Below are 14,056 nucleotides of genomic sequence, written 5' to 3'. Positions count from 1 at the left end.
ACATGCTAGAATGGCTAAAAGACTGACAACACCAAATGTTTGAGAAGATGAGGAACAAAAAGGCTCATCAGTTATTGGTGGGAGTGCAGAACGGTACAAGCACTTTGAAAAGCCTTAGCAGTTTCTTAAAAAGTTAAACCTATATCTACCCCAGTGGTTTTCAACTGAGAGAGATTTTGCTGCCCAATGACATTTAACAATGTCTGGCATCTAGGAAGTAAAGGCCAGAGAGGTTGCTAAACATCTTATAACGTACAGGACAGTTCCCCATGACAAAGAATTATCTGGCCCAAAATGTCAATAGTGCTGAGGTTGAGGAACCCTGATTATCCTATGTTAAAGTAATTATATTCCTAGGTATTTATCAAAGAGAAATAAAAACATATTTCTGCCAAAAAAAAAAAAAGCCTTGTACAAGAATGTTCCTAGCCACTTTATTCATAATAGTCAAACATCTGAACCAACTCAGATGTCAATCAACAGGAAAATAAATTAACAAAATGTGGTATACTCTTAAAATGGAATACTACTCAGCAATAAAATGGAATGAATTACTGATAGATGCAACAACATGAATGAACCTCAAAAACATCATGCTGAGTAAAAGAAACCAGACACAAAGAGCACATATTACACAAAATTCTAGAATAGGCAAAACTAACTTATGATGATAGAAATCAGGTCAGTAGTTGGTTGTTGGGGAGGAGGGTGACTGACTGAGAATGGGCACCGTGCAGAAAAGTTAACCTAGACCTGAAAATCTGATCCTTAGAAAGGCTTTCTTGCAAGGTTGACCCTTGGTTAGTGTCTGAAAACTTGGATTTGGGGAGGGTTCCTACTCTTCCCTAACGATAAGGTGGCACTCACTGTACCTAGACTGTTTGTGCAAACAATGTGGTTTATGCTTGAAGGGGTTCAGAACATGGCACTCCAAAATATGTCACTTTGACATACTGATTATTTTGAACTGAAGGCATCTGAGAAACAGCAGAGGCGGGAAGGGCTTTCTGACGTCCCCCTTTTATACCTAAAAGCAGGTCATAAAATTTCCCATGAGAAAGGTGCCCTTTCTGTACCAGGAAGAAAAGAACATTCTTATGACCAGAGACTTGGAGCCGACTCTGAAATGGACCTGCACAAACAACCCTACTTGATGGGCATTTAGGTTGCTTCCAAGTCTTGGCTATGGTGAATAACGCTGCAATGAACACAGGGGTGTATGTATCTTTACGCATTGGTGTTTTCAAGTTCTTTGGATAAATACCCAGCAGTGGACTACTGGATCATATGGTAGTTCTATCCTTAATTTTTTGAGGAATCTCCATACTGTTTTCCATAGTGGCTGAAGATGTGGTATATATACACAATGGAATACTACTCAGCCATAAGAAACGATGAAATCCAGCCATTTGTGACAACATGGATGGACATTGAGGGTATTATGCAAAGTGAAATAAGTCAGAGGGAGAAGGTCAAATACCGTATGATTTCCCTCATTAAGTAGTAGATAATAACAACAACAAACAAACAAACACATAGAGACAGAGATTGGATTGGTGGTTACCAGAGGGGAAGGGGGGAGGGAGGAGGGCGAAAGGGATAATTCGGCACAAGAGTGTGGTGATGGGTTGTAATTAGTATTTGGGTGGTGAACATGATGTAATCCATGCAGAAATAGAAGTATAATGATGTTATACAATGTTATAAACCAATGTTACTGCAATAAACAAAAAATTAAAAAAAAAAAAAAAACAACCCTACTAAAGTAACCTTCATCTTCCATTAGTTCCTCCCATATATTTCTTAGTCCCCTTCCCACAATTTACTAGATTACAATTAATCTAGCCCAAATCCCTTTGTCTTGTCACTTTTCCACAAATTTACCATTTCTTTGTTTAAAAAAGTATATAAGCTCTCAGTACTGACTGCTTCTTTAGGTCTTCATCTTCCTTATGAAGACTCCCATGTGCATGTAAAAATATTAAATAAAATTTCTACACTTTTCTCCTGTTAATCTGTCTTATGTGAGTTTAATTCTCAGGCATAGCCACAGAACCTAAGAGTATAGAAACAAGTTTTTCCTCCCCCACATACTGAACACCCACTTTCCTTCTAGGAGCCTGGAATTTTGGTACATGCTAGGCAAAGGATGCCTACATAATCACCCCACAATCCAAAACTTGGGGGCTGAATCTCTAACGGACTTGCCTGGGACAGAAACATCACATATATCACTGCATTTTTGTTGCTAAAGGAAAAGTGTGTTCCACGTGACACCTCATGGGACGGAGTGAGCTTATAGAAACCCGCATATGGATATTCCAGACTCCACCTGTGTCTTTTTCCTTATGATCCGGCTGTATATCCTTACTACATCACTGTAATAAATCTTAGCCATGAATACAACTACATGCTGAGTCCTGTGACTCCTTTTAGCAAATCTTTAAATATGAGGGTAGTCTTGAGGAACTCCCAACTAAGGCATGAGAGAACTCTATGAGGTAATGTAATGTAATCTGTTTTGATATACATTTGTCAAAAAATATTGAATAGTACACAATATCTGAGCATTTCACTATATGTAAATTATAGTCCAATAAAATAAAAATTATTAAGAAGGCTAAAAAAATTTTTAAATGCCAAGTCATAACAGGCAAGTACTACAAGCAATAAAGGGCAAACAGTAGAATTCAGGCCCAGAGGCAAAAAAGACTTTATACTGCTAAAGTCTACAATTTATGATGAAGATATAATAATTATATCTATGCTCCCAGTAATACATAAAACCCAACTATAAGAGATGCCAAGAAATAATAAATACAAGCACGTTAATGACAGGGTAATTTAATAAAACAGTCCACAAAAAGCCAAGTAGACAAAAAATAAGTAGGGATATATAAATCATATAGTGGATATACATAATAAATAAATCAATGAGAAACTATGAGATACATTTAAACAGTGATTGAAGGAAATATAGACACAAATATTCATATTAACAAAAAATGAAATACTTTACATACACTAGAAAAAAATAAAGTTAAACTGAAAAAGAGCACAATGAAGAAAATAAAGATTAAAAAAAAGAAAATCATGAGGTTAAAAAAAACTGCAGAATAAAAAAATCAAAACTGGTTCTTTGGAAAAAACATAGACAAACAACTTGCTAACCTAATCAAGAAAAAGGGGGGAAAAAAGTAAAGACGTAAAAAAGACAAGAAGGAAAAAGCATTTAAACAGAGGGTTTTTTTTTTTAAATCAGAAGTAATTACTTGTATAACTCTACACAAATACATTTTAAAATCTAGATTGAATGGAAAATTTCCTAGAAGAATACAATACACCAAAATTTATCCTCTTAGAGATATAAAATAGACCAATTTTCCTTGAAGAAATAGAGAGGGTATCAAAGAAATGCTCCATCAAATCATAGGGAAATTCTGTCCTTCAAATGTCAGATAATTCCAATACTAAAATTTTCCAGAGCACAGAAGGAAATTAATCAAATTATTTTTTGGAAACAAATCTATCTAACAAAGACTATCCCCCAAAAGAAACAACACTGATTCCACTTATCATATCAACACAAAAATTCTGAACAGAATACTAACAAACATAATCCAACTGCATATTCTAAAAAAATACACTATGATCAGGTGGCATTTATTCTAAGAACAGAAGAATTGTTCAATATTAGAAAATCTATCATGTAACTCACCACATTAATATATCTCAGAGGGGAAAAAAATCTAACAATCATCTCCATATATGCTGAAAAGGATTCTGACAAAATTTAACTTCTGTTCCTGATTAAAACAACTAAAAAACAAATAAGAATTCATGAATACATCCTAACATAATAAAACGTATACACTTCATTTTAGAAAAAATAACAATGACCACTATATCCACTAACTTGAACATTGTCTTGGAGGTATTGGCCAATTGAATCAGACAAGAAAACAAGAGTAAAAGGATTTCTATTTGCAGATATAACTGCTTAACCCAAGAGAATCAATGCAAAACTCAACACAAATAATAAAAAAATTCAAGAAAGTAGCAGGATATAAAATTAACATAAAAACCAAAAACTTTCATACATACAGTTCATATAAACAATAACTCTTAAGAAGATATAAAAGAAGAGAATACTCCATTTATAACGGCAACAAAGAGACAAAATGCTTAGGAATAAATGTAACAAAAAATATACAAAATTTATATGAGGTAAACTTTAAAGCTCTCTTATAAAAGGCAAATAGATTTGAACAATTGGAAGAACATTCCTTGTTCTTGAAGAGGATGACCTGAGAGCATAAAGATGTCATTCTTCTCCCAAGTTAGCATATGTTTAGTGTTAGCCTAATAAAAATAATAAGCAATAAGTTCCCTTTTGGTTGTAAAGTTTATGTAGAAAGATAAACATAAAAAAGAGCAAGGAGGGGCCCACCCAGTGGCATAGTGGTTATGTTCAGCTCACTCCTCTTTGGCAGCCCAGGTTCACTGGTTCAGATCCCAGGTGTGGCCCTACACCACTCATAAAGCCATGCTGTGGCAGCGACCCACATACAAAATAGAGGAAGATGGTCACAGATGTTAGCTCAGGGCCTTGACCTTAGACTGCCCAGCCACCAGACCTGTGAGAAATAAATTTCTACTGTTTATAAGCTGCCCAGTCTGCAGTATTCTGTTACAGCAGCCCCACCGACTAAGACAGTCACCCAGCAAATAAATTCTGGACTAGTTAGGACTAGAACCAAAACATTTGCTTCCAAAGCTCTTGCATCCAAATACTTCGCACAGCCAAAATAAAATTCCTAAGAGTCTCTTTTTGTTTAATTTGTTCTGGTTTGCTTCTCTGTGTGTTTTGGGGTACAGAGAGTCTCTCTTACTCTGTGCGCTTGTTCGCTGTGTTTCTGTTTGGGGGCCGCACTTCCTCCTTCCGGGGGCGCCCTGGGAGCAGTGCCCAAGGTAGGGGGGCTTGGAGAGGAAAAGGAAGGGGCAGAGGTCCCGGAGACTCACCGCTCAGGCCTCACCACCGCCTCCGCCTCCGCGGCTGAGAGACCCGCGTCCACCCGCCGCAGCGCCTGCTCTCAACGCTCTCCCCAACCGTCGCGCCGCCAGCCCTGCGCGCAGGTTTGCCGCCTCCGCCTCGCGCAGACGCCGCAAAGATGCGGCCCCGGCCCGGTACCCGGCGGGCAGGAGGACCCCGAGTGTGCCGCCGCGGCTCCTTCCCCGCGCATGCGCCCACGCCCCAGTCCCCAGCTTGTCCCACCCATACTCCGAAGCCCGAGTGTGCCCTCCTGGTCCGCCCACCTCCCCAGCACGCGCCACCCCTCCCCTCCTTTCCCCACCGCACTGGACCCGCCGCCCATGACCCCTCTGAGCGTGGGGCCCACCCAGCTCGTCACTCGCACACTGTCGGAGACCCCCAGACCCCCAAGGCCCCACCTCGGTGCCTTTTCCCTTGCTCCTCAGAGTCTTCGCCTCTGGACCCTACTGGGAGACCCCAGAGTCCTCCATCTGTCGCGGGCTCCCTTGTCCCTCAGGTGTCATGGTCACCCTCAGGGGGCCGCCGCCCTCTAGCGTCTGTAGAGGGTTAGCAGGGAGCTTCAGAGGCGCAGGCACGGGGTCCTGCAAACCCCTCCCGGGGGCCACCCAAAAGCTCCCCTCCTGGGCCGAACCCAGCGTGACGCGCGCCGTACAGCGTCCCTTTCCCCCCACGCGTGCGCCGCCCTCCCTCCCCTAACCCTCCACCCTCCGCGCAGGCCGCCTCTGCCCGAGACCGCTCAGCGCGTGGATCCCCCACCTGCTTCATCTGTGCGCTCTGCCCTGACCCGCCAGCCACTCAGTGGACCCCACCTCCACACCTTGCTCATGCTCCCCAAATTCGTTGATGCTTGCTCCTCTTGGCCGACCCCACACGGATACCCACCTCCACTGTAGCTTAAGGGTTAGAACCGCAGGTTCTGAATTCTATCAGAGGGCAAATCCTCTCTGCCCTGCTGTGCCAGCTATCAGTTTATCACCTCTCAACACCAAATAGAGTGGGGCTCTTGAACTGACAGGGTAAGCTGAACACTGCAGGACAAGGGGCTTCTATTCCTGGTTAGGGTGTCTTCTCTTAGATGATTCTTGCTCTTACCTTGCTGTTGCCAGCGGCAGGTGTGGAGAACATTTCGTGGCACTCGCCCCTCACCCCCGTTAAGTGTGGATTCCCAGTGATTCACGCATCAGCCTGCCAACAACCCCAGACAAGAATTTCCTGCTTGCCAGACCCAGCCACAGTTCCCTGTTGGCCAGCCTAGGCAGCTGTACCCTGAGGGGTATTTCCTGCTTGCTCAGCTGGTGTGGAACAGCCCTAGCCCAGGGCCAGTGAACTTCCCCACCATCAGGGGAGCCACAACTACACCTTCTCCAAGAAGGTCTGAATCCCAGCCTTGGGGAGGGGCCCTCTTCAGAGTTTGCTTCTTCCTTGGGTATTTTCCCTCAGCCACAGGGTATTCTTCAGAATTCTCTCTACCTCCTTATAGCTAATCTCCTGTTACAGTTAATAATTCTTTTAACTTTCTCTGTTCAAATTGCTTTGTGGTTTCCAGGCTCCTGATGGGGACATGACTGATATTCCTGCTTGCTTGCTGGGTGACCGCGGGTAATTGCCTTAACCCCTCTGAGCCTCCCATGTGCAGTGAGGATAATAGCAGTACCACCTGCCTCAGAGAGGTGTAGTAGGATTAAATGACGCAATGCATGTAAAGTGCTTAGTAGAGGAACTGACATAATATGTTTTGTTTCTTGCTGGAAGATGAAGAGGTGGGTTGGGGGATAGGAAGGGGCAATGAAAGAGACTACCAGATTAAAGGAATTTTACAAAGCATTATTAATGAAGCCAACTGGGAGACTAGATGCGAGTAAGGGTGAATAAAATGAGTTCTCCCTCCCTTTTTAAAGATGACCAGCTTGGGAAACAGATTTTGCCATCACTGAAATCACTTGTCAGAGATCTATGGCAGGTATTGGAATGGAGCCCACAGAAAGTTATATTATAGCTTAAAACAACAGAACAGAGAACAGCATCTGGCTTTCACTTTATTACTCACAATATCCCATTAAGGATATAAAAACTTTGAACAGACCATCCCAAAATAGAGCAGCTTCATGGACTCTTTCCATCTTGCAGTTCAACAAGGATAATCTGACTTGCCTGCTCATCTGCCCATGATACTGGGGAAGTGATCAGATTTCTCATGTTGCTTATGGGGGACTCCTTCTGCCCAAACAAGGATCAGAACTCTGTCTCCCTCTCTCTCTCTACCTCATTTTTCCTTCTTTCCTTCTTAGAGGTAGGGCAAGAATAGGAAAGAAAATACACTATTTTTAAAGAATGTTTTTGCTTCCTTTCTTGGACTTGAAATGTTCTTCGTGCAAGGACTATCTTACAAATGTAGAATCTTGGTTTGAGTTTTGGAAATAACCCAACTTATCGCCATAAACTTTGATATTGATTTTAATTAGACTCTTTTTGGTATAAAATTGGTGTGTGTATGCGTATTGTGTGTGTGTGTGTGTGTCTGTTGTGTGTGTGTGTATCCCTGGGAAAGATTTTTGTTCCAGGATTTATGCTCCTCTTATCCATAACTCAGCTCCTAAAACAAACTCTCACTCTTCAAGCTGTCCCTTCTGACAGCTCGATCATTTCTGGATGTTTCTGTTCAAACATTTAGAATACTCAGGAGTAGGTCCTTGTCCCCACCCTGATTAAATGCTGCTCTTTAATATTTCTAGGAGAGAAAGCAGGAATTTCACCAAATGTCTTTAGATTTGCACATGCTTGGATACACAGGCCACTCATGTAACTCTACAAAGAAGGGACATATGGTCTCCTGTGGAGGACTCTTTATTACATAAATATATTTACACCAAGATATACACACACAGGAATGCCCATCTATGTATCCAGGTGTAGTAGAGAGTAGTCTAAGGAAGACATATGGGTCACTGGTTCGAACTGAATCTCATGGTACCTTTTTTCAATCATCAGCTTCTATGTTCTCTGGGTTAGCAAAGGTCAGGAAGACTTGTTCCAGTGTTATCTGACTGATGGAATAGTCTTCTAAATTGAATTGCTCTTTAGCTTCCTCCAAAATACCAAACACCTTTAACAACAACAACAAAGTGCAATTACAATTACAGTCTTCCCTCCAGCCCCCAACCCAGATAAACCTCTCCTCCACTTCCTCCAACTCCTGACACGTTAATGTTGGAGGACAAAAGGCAGAGGAGGAGAGGAGAAAATAGACAGAATAGATAATTGAGCTTCTGAGAGGAAGCAGTAGAACCCCCATTCTCTTGAAGGACGTGGACAAAAAATGGGGTTTAGAGGTAGAAATTTGAAGCAATTAAACTCTAGGGACCGTTGAAAAGTGACCTAAAGTATCTGTTCCTACTATAACACGAGGCTTTCATTCCATATGACTAAATCCCAAATACTTCCTATCATTAGTGCTCTCTTAACATGTAATGTTAGAAAGGCATGATTTCTACAATCACCTTTCCCCAGCTATTGTCCTTGCTGGGAATGTAGAAGTTAAGGATCCCTTGATTCTCATGTTTTAATTCACTACCTGAAAAAGGAAAGAGAGGATAAATGAATAATCTTACAGAATTCATTTTAAATTGCCAAAATATTGCTATATCAACTTAATTATACATAATAGTGAATAGATGTGGCTGATAAAAAAGGGACATAATCCAGAAGCCCACCAGTTTAGTATACATGCCATGGTTAATTTTTTCAGCAGATTTATTCCTGCTGAAGTAGGCTTTGTTTTCTGGAGTTCATAGCAATTATTGAAGACACGCTTTCAGACACACCAAAAAAATGCCCAATGGATGAAACCTGGGCCTTCTAAAATTCTAATGTTTACTATAATACTTTATCCTAAACACAGTGCTGAGAATAAGAGCTGGGAGGATTTTCACTCTGGTTGTGTATGTACGCATGTACAGTGTGTTTGCTGGGAAGGAGAGCAGAAAAAGGCCTGCTTGCTATTCTCATGTTCACACGCCATGTGAAAGATGAAATCATACATATAAAGTCAGGCCGGGTGTTCTCGTTTCTTTTCCAGGTGAGTAAGAATCCAGTGGTGGAATAAGAAGGAAGAGGGTGGTATCCATTCCAAATTTAGAATGAACAGATGTGTTTATACTTATCATTGCATATTTGCAAATTATTGCAAACTAAATTAATTGGGATTAAAAATGCTTTAGAAATATATGTTAAAGTAATCAAACAAGAAAGCCATTAGACTGATTCCTAGGTAGCCTACATAAGTATATCGAAACCCAAGCCAGAGTAAATGCATTTGAATCTGAAAAAATGAAATTTAAGAACAACCAACTACAAAGAGCCAACTAGGTTTTCTCAAATAAGGCAACTGCTTAAGCTATAGCCAGTCAAATATTTCCCGGCTTAAATCCCACGTCTTTTCTATAAAAACCTCTCCCCTAGCTCCTGTCTTGGAGCTCTCCTAACCACCTTTGGTTTGGTGCTTCCCAATTCAAATTGATGTATGCTCTAAAAAACTCTTGAAAATTTTAATATACATCAGTTTATCTTTTAACGGTTCTGGTAGAAGAAGCAGGATTCAAAAGAACCCCAATGGCCCTAGAAGCAAAGAGCAACCAGGTATAGATACTTGCTGGCCCCTTTGTGCTCACTGCTTTCTCACTGCACCTGAATGTCTTGGGTAAATCCCTCTCGGATATCTGAGCTCCTAGCTTTTGTGTCATGAGCTGTCTGACTTGATTTGAGCTTTTCTTTTACCAAACTGGGTCAGGAGTTGGACTGGGTCTAACTTAAACATTATTGGCTCTCTGACTTCAACCAAACTGGGTCTGGGGTCAGACTGAATCCAACTTAAACTGGACTGGGTTCAGTGGGAGGCATCAGGTAGGTAAAATTTTTTTAAGGAAAGTAGAGGATAAAATGGGTTCCTTCAAGTCCAAAGAGTCTGGGACTCCTCCATCTGGGACTCCTCCTAACTATATGTATAAAAATTATGGGCCCATGTATTTTTATCCATTCTGCCAATCTCTATGTTTTAATTGGAGAGTTTAGTAAAGTTTAAATCTTTTTCTATCCTTCATTTCTGAAGGACAGCTCTGCCAGGTATATTATTCTTGGTTGACTGATTATTTTCTCTCAACATTTTGAATATATAATCCCACTCTCTCTTGGCCTGCAAAGTTTCTGTTGAGAAATCTGTTGGTAGTCTTAAGGGGGTTTGCTTGTGTGATGAGTCACTTTTCTCTTGCTGCTTTCAAAATTCTCTTTTGTCTTTGACTTTTGACATTTATTACAATGTGTCTCAGTTAGCCCTTTTCAAGTTCAACTATTTTGGGTCCTTTGGCCTCATGAATCTGGATATCCATGTCTCTCCCCAAGTTTGGGAAGTTTTCAGCCATTATTACTTTAAATAGGCTTTCTGTTGCTTTCTCTTTCTCTTCTCCTGCTGACATTCTCATAATGTATGTATTGTTTCTGTTAAAAGTCCCATAAGTCCTGTAGGCTGTCTTCACTTTATTTCATTTTTTTTCTTTTTGCATCTCTGACTGGATAATTTCAAATGACCTATCTCATAGTTCATTGATTCTTTCTTCTGCTTGGTTGAGTGCTTTTGAAGTTTTCTATCGAATTCTTCAGTTCAGTCATTGTATTCTTCAACTCTAGGATTAGGGTTTGGGTTTGTTTGTTTTTTTTTTTTATTGTGTCCATTTCTTCATTGTATTTTTCATTTTGTTCATGCATTGTACAACTAATTTCACTTAGTTGTCTTTCTGTGTGTTCTTGTAGTTCACTAAACGTCTTTAAAAGGATTACTCTAAACTCTGTCAGACAGTTCATAGATCTCCATTTCTTTAGGGTCAGTTATTGGAGTTTTATTAGTTTCTTTTGGTGGTGTTATGTTTACCTGATTCTCTGTGGTCCTTGATTCCTTGCATTTGTATCTGTACATTCCTTTTCTAGACTTTACAGGTTTTCTTCAGCAAGGACAGACCTTCAGCTGTCAGCTCAGCTTGAGGTTCTGGACTATTTGTGTGGTAGCATCCATGGGCCAGCAGTGCCTGTTATAAGGATCTTGCTTTGGGCAAGTCCACTGCTTGTGCTATGAGGTCAGGGTTGGGGTGCTGTGGTTGGACTGGCCTGCCAGCTGAGCTCTGAGTTCAAGCAGGGCTGCTGGGTAGGCTCCCTGATTGGGCATGGCTACTAGCTGTGCTCCACAGTCTAGTGGTGTCACTAGCTGGGTTCTGTAATCATCTCTGGACAGTTGAGGTACAGGCTGCATTCCCTGGCAGGGTGGTACCACTGTTTAGACTCCATGACTGGACAGGGCTATGGGCTGAGCACAATCGCTCTTGGTCAGTGGAGCCTCAGGCTGTGCTCCCCAATTGGATGGTGCCACTGTCTGTTGTTTGTGTTCAGGTGGGGCTGCAGGAAGGGCTTCACTGTCAGATAAGGCCTCAAGCTGTGCTCTGTGATTATGTGGGGATGCAGACTGTGTCCCCAAGTTGGGCAGGACTGCAGGCTGGCCTTCACAATCTAGTAGGCTGCTGGCTGTGCTTCATTGTTGCACAACGTCAAAGGTTGGGCCACTTTTCAGGAGGGCCTCCAGTTATATCCCGGGTTGTGTGGGGCTAGAGACTGTGCTCCGCAGTTGGGCAGAGTCACTCTCTGGGCTCTGTCTTCAGATTTGGCAGGAGGCTATGCTCCTTGACTGGGTGGGTTCACTGGCTGGGTTCTCTGCCTGGGTGAGTCTGTAGGCTGTGTTCAGCAATTGGGAAAGGTTGTAGTCTGGGCTCTGCCGGTGGTTAGCACCATAGGCTAGGTTCCAAGGCTGTCCAAGATCACTGTTCATGCTCCCTGGTTATGTGGGGCCGGAGGCTATACTTAACAGTTGGGCAGGACTGTTGGTTTGGCTCCCTGCCCAAGTGTGACTGTAGGATAGGCTCCATAGTTGCCCGGATTCACTGGGCAGGTGGATCACAGGCTATGCTCAGCAGTTGGGTGTGGCTGTGAATTTGCTTCTCTTCCCAGGTGGGGTGATAGAATGGTCTAACCATTCTATCAAGCTAGTATGGCTTGTTGGCTGGGGACCTAAATCAGAGCAGAACTGCCCATCAAGCTCCCTCATCAGATAGGGCCAACAGCTCATTTCTGCAAATGGGCAGAGCTGCTGGCTGGTATCTCTGACCAGGCACTGATAAAAGAGCAGCTGTAGGATGGACTCTAGGCTTCCTGGGTTCTTTGGCCAGGCTTCCTGGTTGGGTGGGATTGGAGGCTACCTTCAGCAGTTGGTCGGGGCTTTGAATTTGCTTCTCTGGCCAGTGGGGCTGTGGAATGGGCTCCACACCTGGTACGGCTTGTTGGCTGGGGACCCAAATCAGGCAGAAGTGCGCTCAGAGTTCCCCGGCTAGATGCAGCCACTAGCCCAGCTCGGCAGGTAGACAGAGCCACTGGCTGGGATCTCTGCTCTACTGCCATGCTGCTGCAAGAAAGAACATAGTCTGCCAAGATCTGAGTGCTGCTTGTTTTAAGCACCACCCCTCTTCTCTGTCTTTATTTGATCCCCAGTGGTAAAGCCCCACAGATTCCCCCAGTGATCCCCGTGAGGTGAGATCCAAGTGTGTCTCCCAGGAAGTGTCCCACAACACTGGGGGACCTTTGGCTCTCTCTTTCCCCTGGAGAAACTGTAGGCCTGGGGGGACCTTCTTGGCGTGCCAGCCTGGGGAAGGGGTAATGTGGTCAGTGTGTAGCTGCTCCTCTTACCCTTCTGTTTAGTCCTTCTCGGTCTCTGTTGTCCAGGAGGCTGCTTCAGTCTCACGCCTGGGTTCTGGGATTTTCACAATGGTGTCCCATCTACGCATAGTTGCTAGTTGGTCTTGTAAGCAGGACTGAAGTCAGGAATGACCTATGTAGCCATCTTGATGACATCACTCTCAATGTTATAAGTTTCATTCATGTTGTTGTATATAGTTATAATTCATTCAATTTTTCCTTCTGTACAATACCCTGGTGTATGATTATTCCATAATTTATTCTCCATTCAGCTGCTGATAGACATATGGATTGCTCCTAGTGTCTGAATATTGTGACTATCACTGATTTAAATATTATTTTACTTATCTCATGGCACAGATGGATGCAAGTATCTAAGGTATATACCTAGAGGTGGAATTTGGGGGCCATTGCTCTTTTTAATATTGGTTTTACCAACTTTGTTTTCACCTCAGAGCTTCAGAAAACTGGAAAGAGTGTCACTCCCACACTTCTAAACAACAAAATGTCGGACAAATTGCAAATTAATGGCTTTACTTTAGCTCATCAGTTTTGTGATTGGGCAAACATCGGACAAACAACTAATGAATATGTGGGGAGAGACAGGTGCCTGCAGGGAGAAACAGGATGAGAGCATTTGCTTATACAAGGCAGACACTCATGGGTGCCATGTAAGCTAGTAAGAAGATTTAGCTAAAAAATTTTTAATGAATTACTAAAAGTTGAGTATTGGGCTAGCATGAGATCTAGACTATTTGTTTTATTTTTAACCTCTCTCATTCACTTTGCTTTAGTACTGGTTTTTATATACAGCAGAGATTTGGATTTTGCTTGTTAGGCAATCTGAAAAAATAATTTTTTTTCATTTAGTCAGAAAGTCAAGCCTTTTTATATTTATTAATAGTACCAATATGTTCTATAGCAGTTCCCCCACATTGTTCTGTAATTACATATAAAAGGAAATGTATAGATCTACAAACATGCATAAATATAAACACATACACATATTCCCAGTATGTGGTTGGTTCTATTTCTTGTTATATTTGTGATATAGGAAGGTTTGTGTTTTTTTTCTAATGGATAACTTCCTACTAATATCCTTATACTAATAGCCATAATCCCATCTTTTTGAGATACTGTTTTTTGGTTCCCTATTACAAACACGTTCACTATGCCAGTAACCTCTTAGGTTGCCTCCACCAACATGTAATTTAAAGT

At 42.0% G+C, this 14,056-nt stretch overlaps 2 protein-coding genes across 2 annotated transcripts in view; both read right to left on the bottom strand.

The window, feature by feature from the left end:
- LOC131422010 (phospholipid-transporting ATPase ABCA3-like) overlaps positions 1 to 5,148 on the bottom strand; it is a 162,918-nt gene extending 157,770 nt beyond the window's left edge. Inside the window, exon 1 of the mRNA XM_058568869.1 lies at positions 5,023 to 5,148. The gene's annotated coding sequence lies outside the window, so the exon portion shown is untranslated. The remainder of the gene's footprint in view (positions 1 to 5,022) is intronic.
- A 2,728-nt stretch (positions 5,149 to 7,876) lies between these two features.
- LOC131422573 (phospholipid-transporting ATPase ABCA3-like) overlaps positions 7,877 to 14,056 on the bottom strand; it is a 224,008-nt gene continuing 217,828 nt past the window's right edge. The window contains exons 30-31 of the mRNA XM_058569911.1: positions 8,551 to 8,624; positions 7,877 to 8,156 (exon numbers count right to left, since the gene is read on the bottom strand). Coding sequence (XP_058425894.1) covers positions 8,031 to 8,156; positions 8,551 to 8,624 — 200 coding nt within the window. The 3' untranslated portion in view covers positions 7,877 to 8,030. The remainder of the gene's footprint in view (positions 8,157 to 8,550; positions 8,625 to 14,056) is intronic.

The sequence above is a fragment of the Diceros bicornis genome, chromosome 26 (genome assembly GCF_020826845.1).
Source record: "Diceros bicornis minor isolate mBicDic1 chromosome 26, mDicBic1.mat.cur, whole genome shotgun sequence".
NCBI classification, from domain to species: Eukaryota; Metazoa; Chordata; class Mammalia; order Perissodactyla; family Rhinocerotidae; genus Diceros; species Diceros bicornis.
Note: the sequence above shows the minus strand (reverse complement) of the source record. Positions and strands in the feature narration are given on the sequence as shown.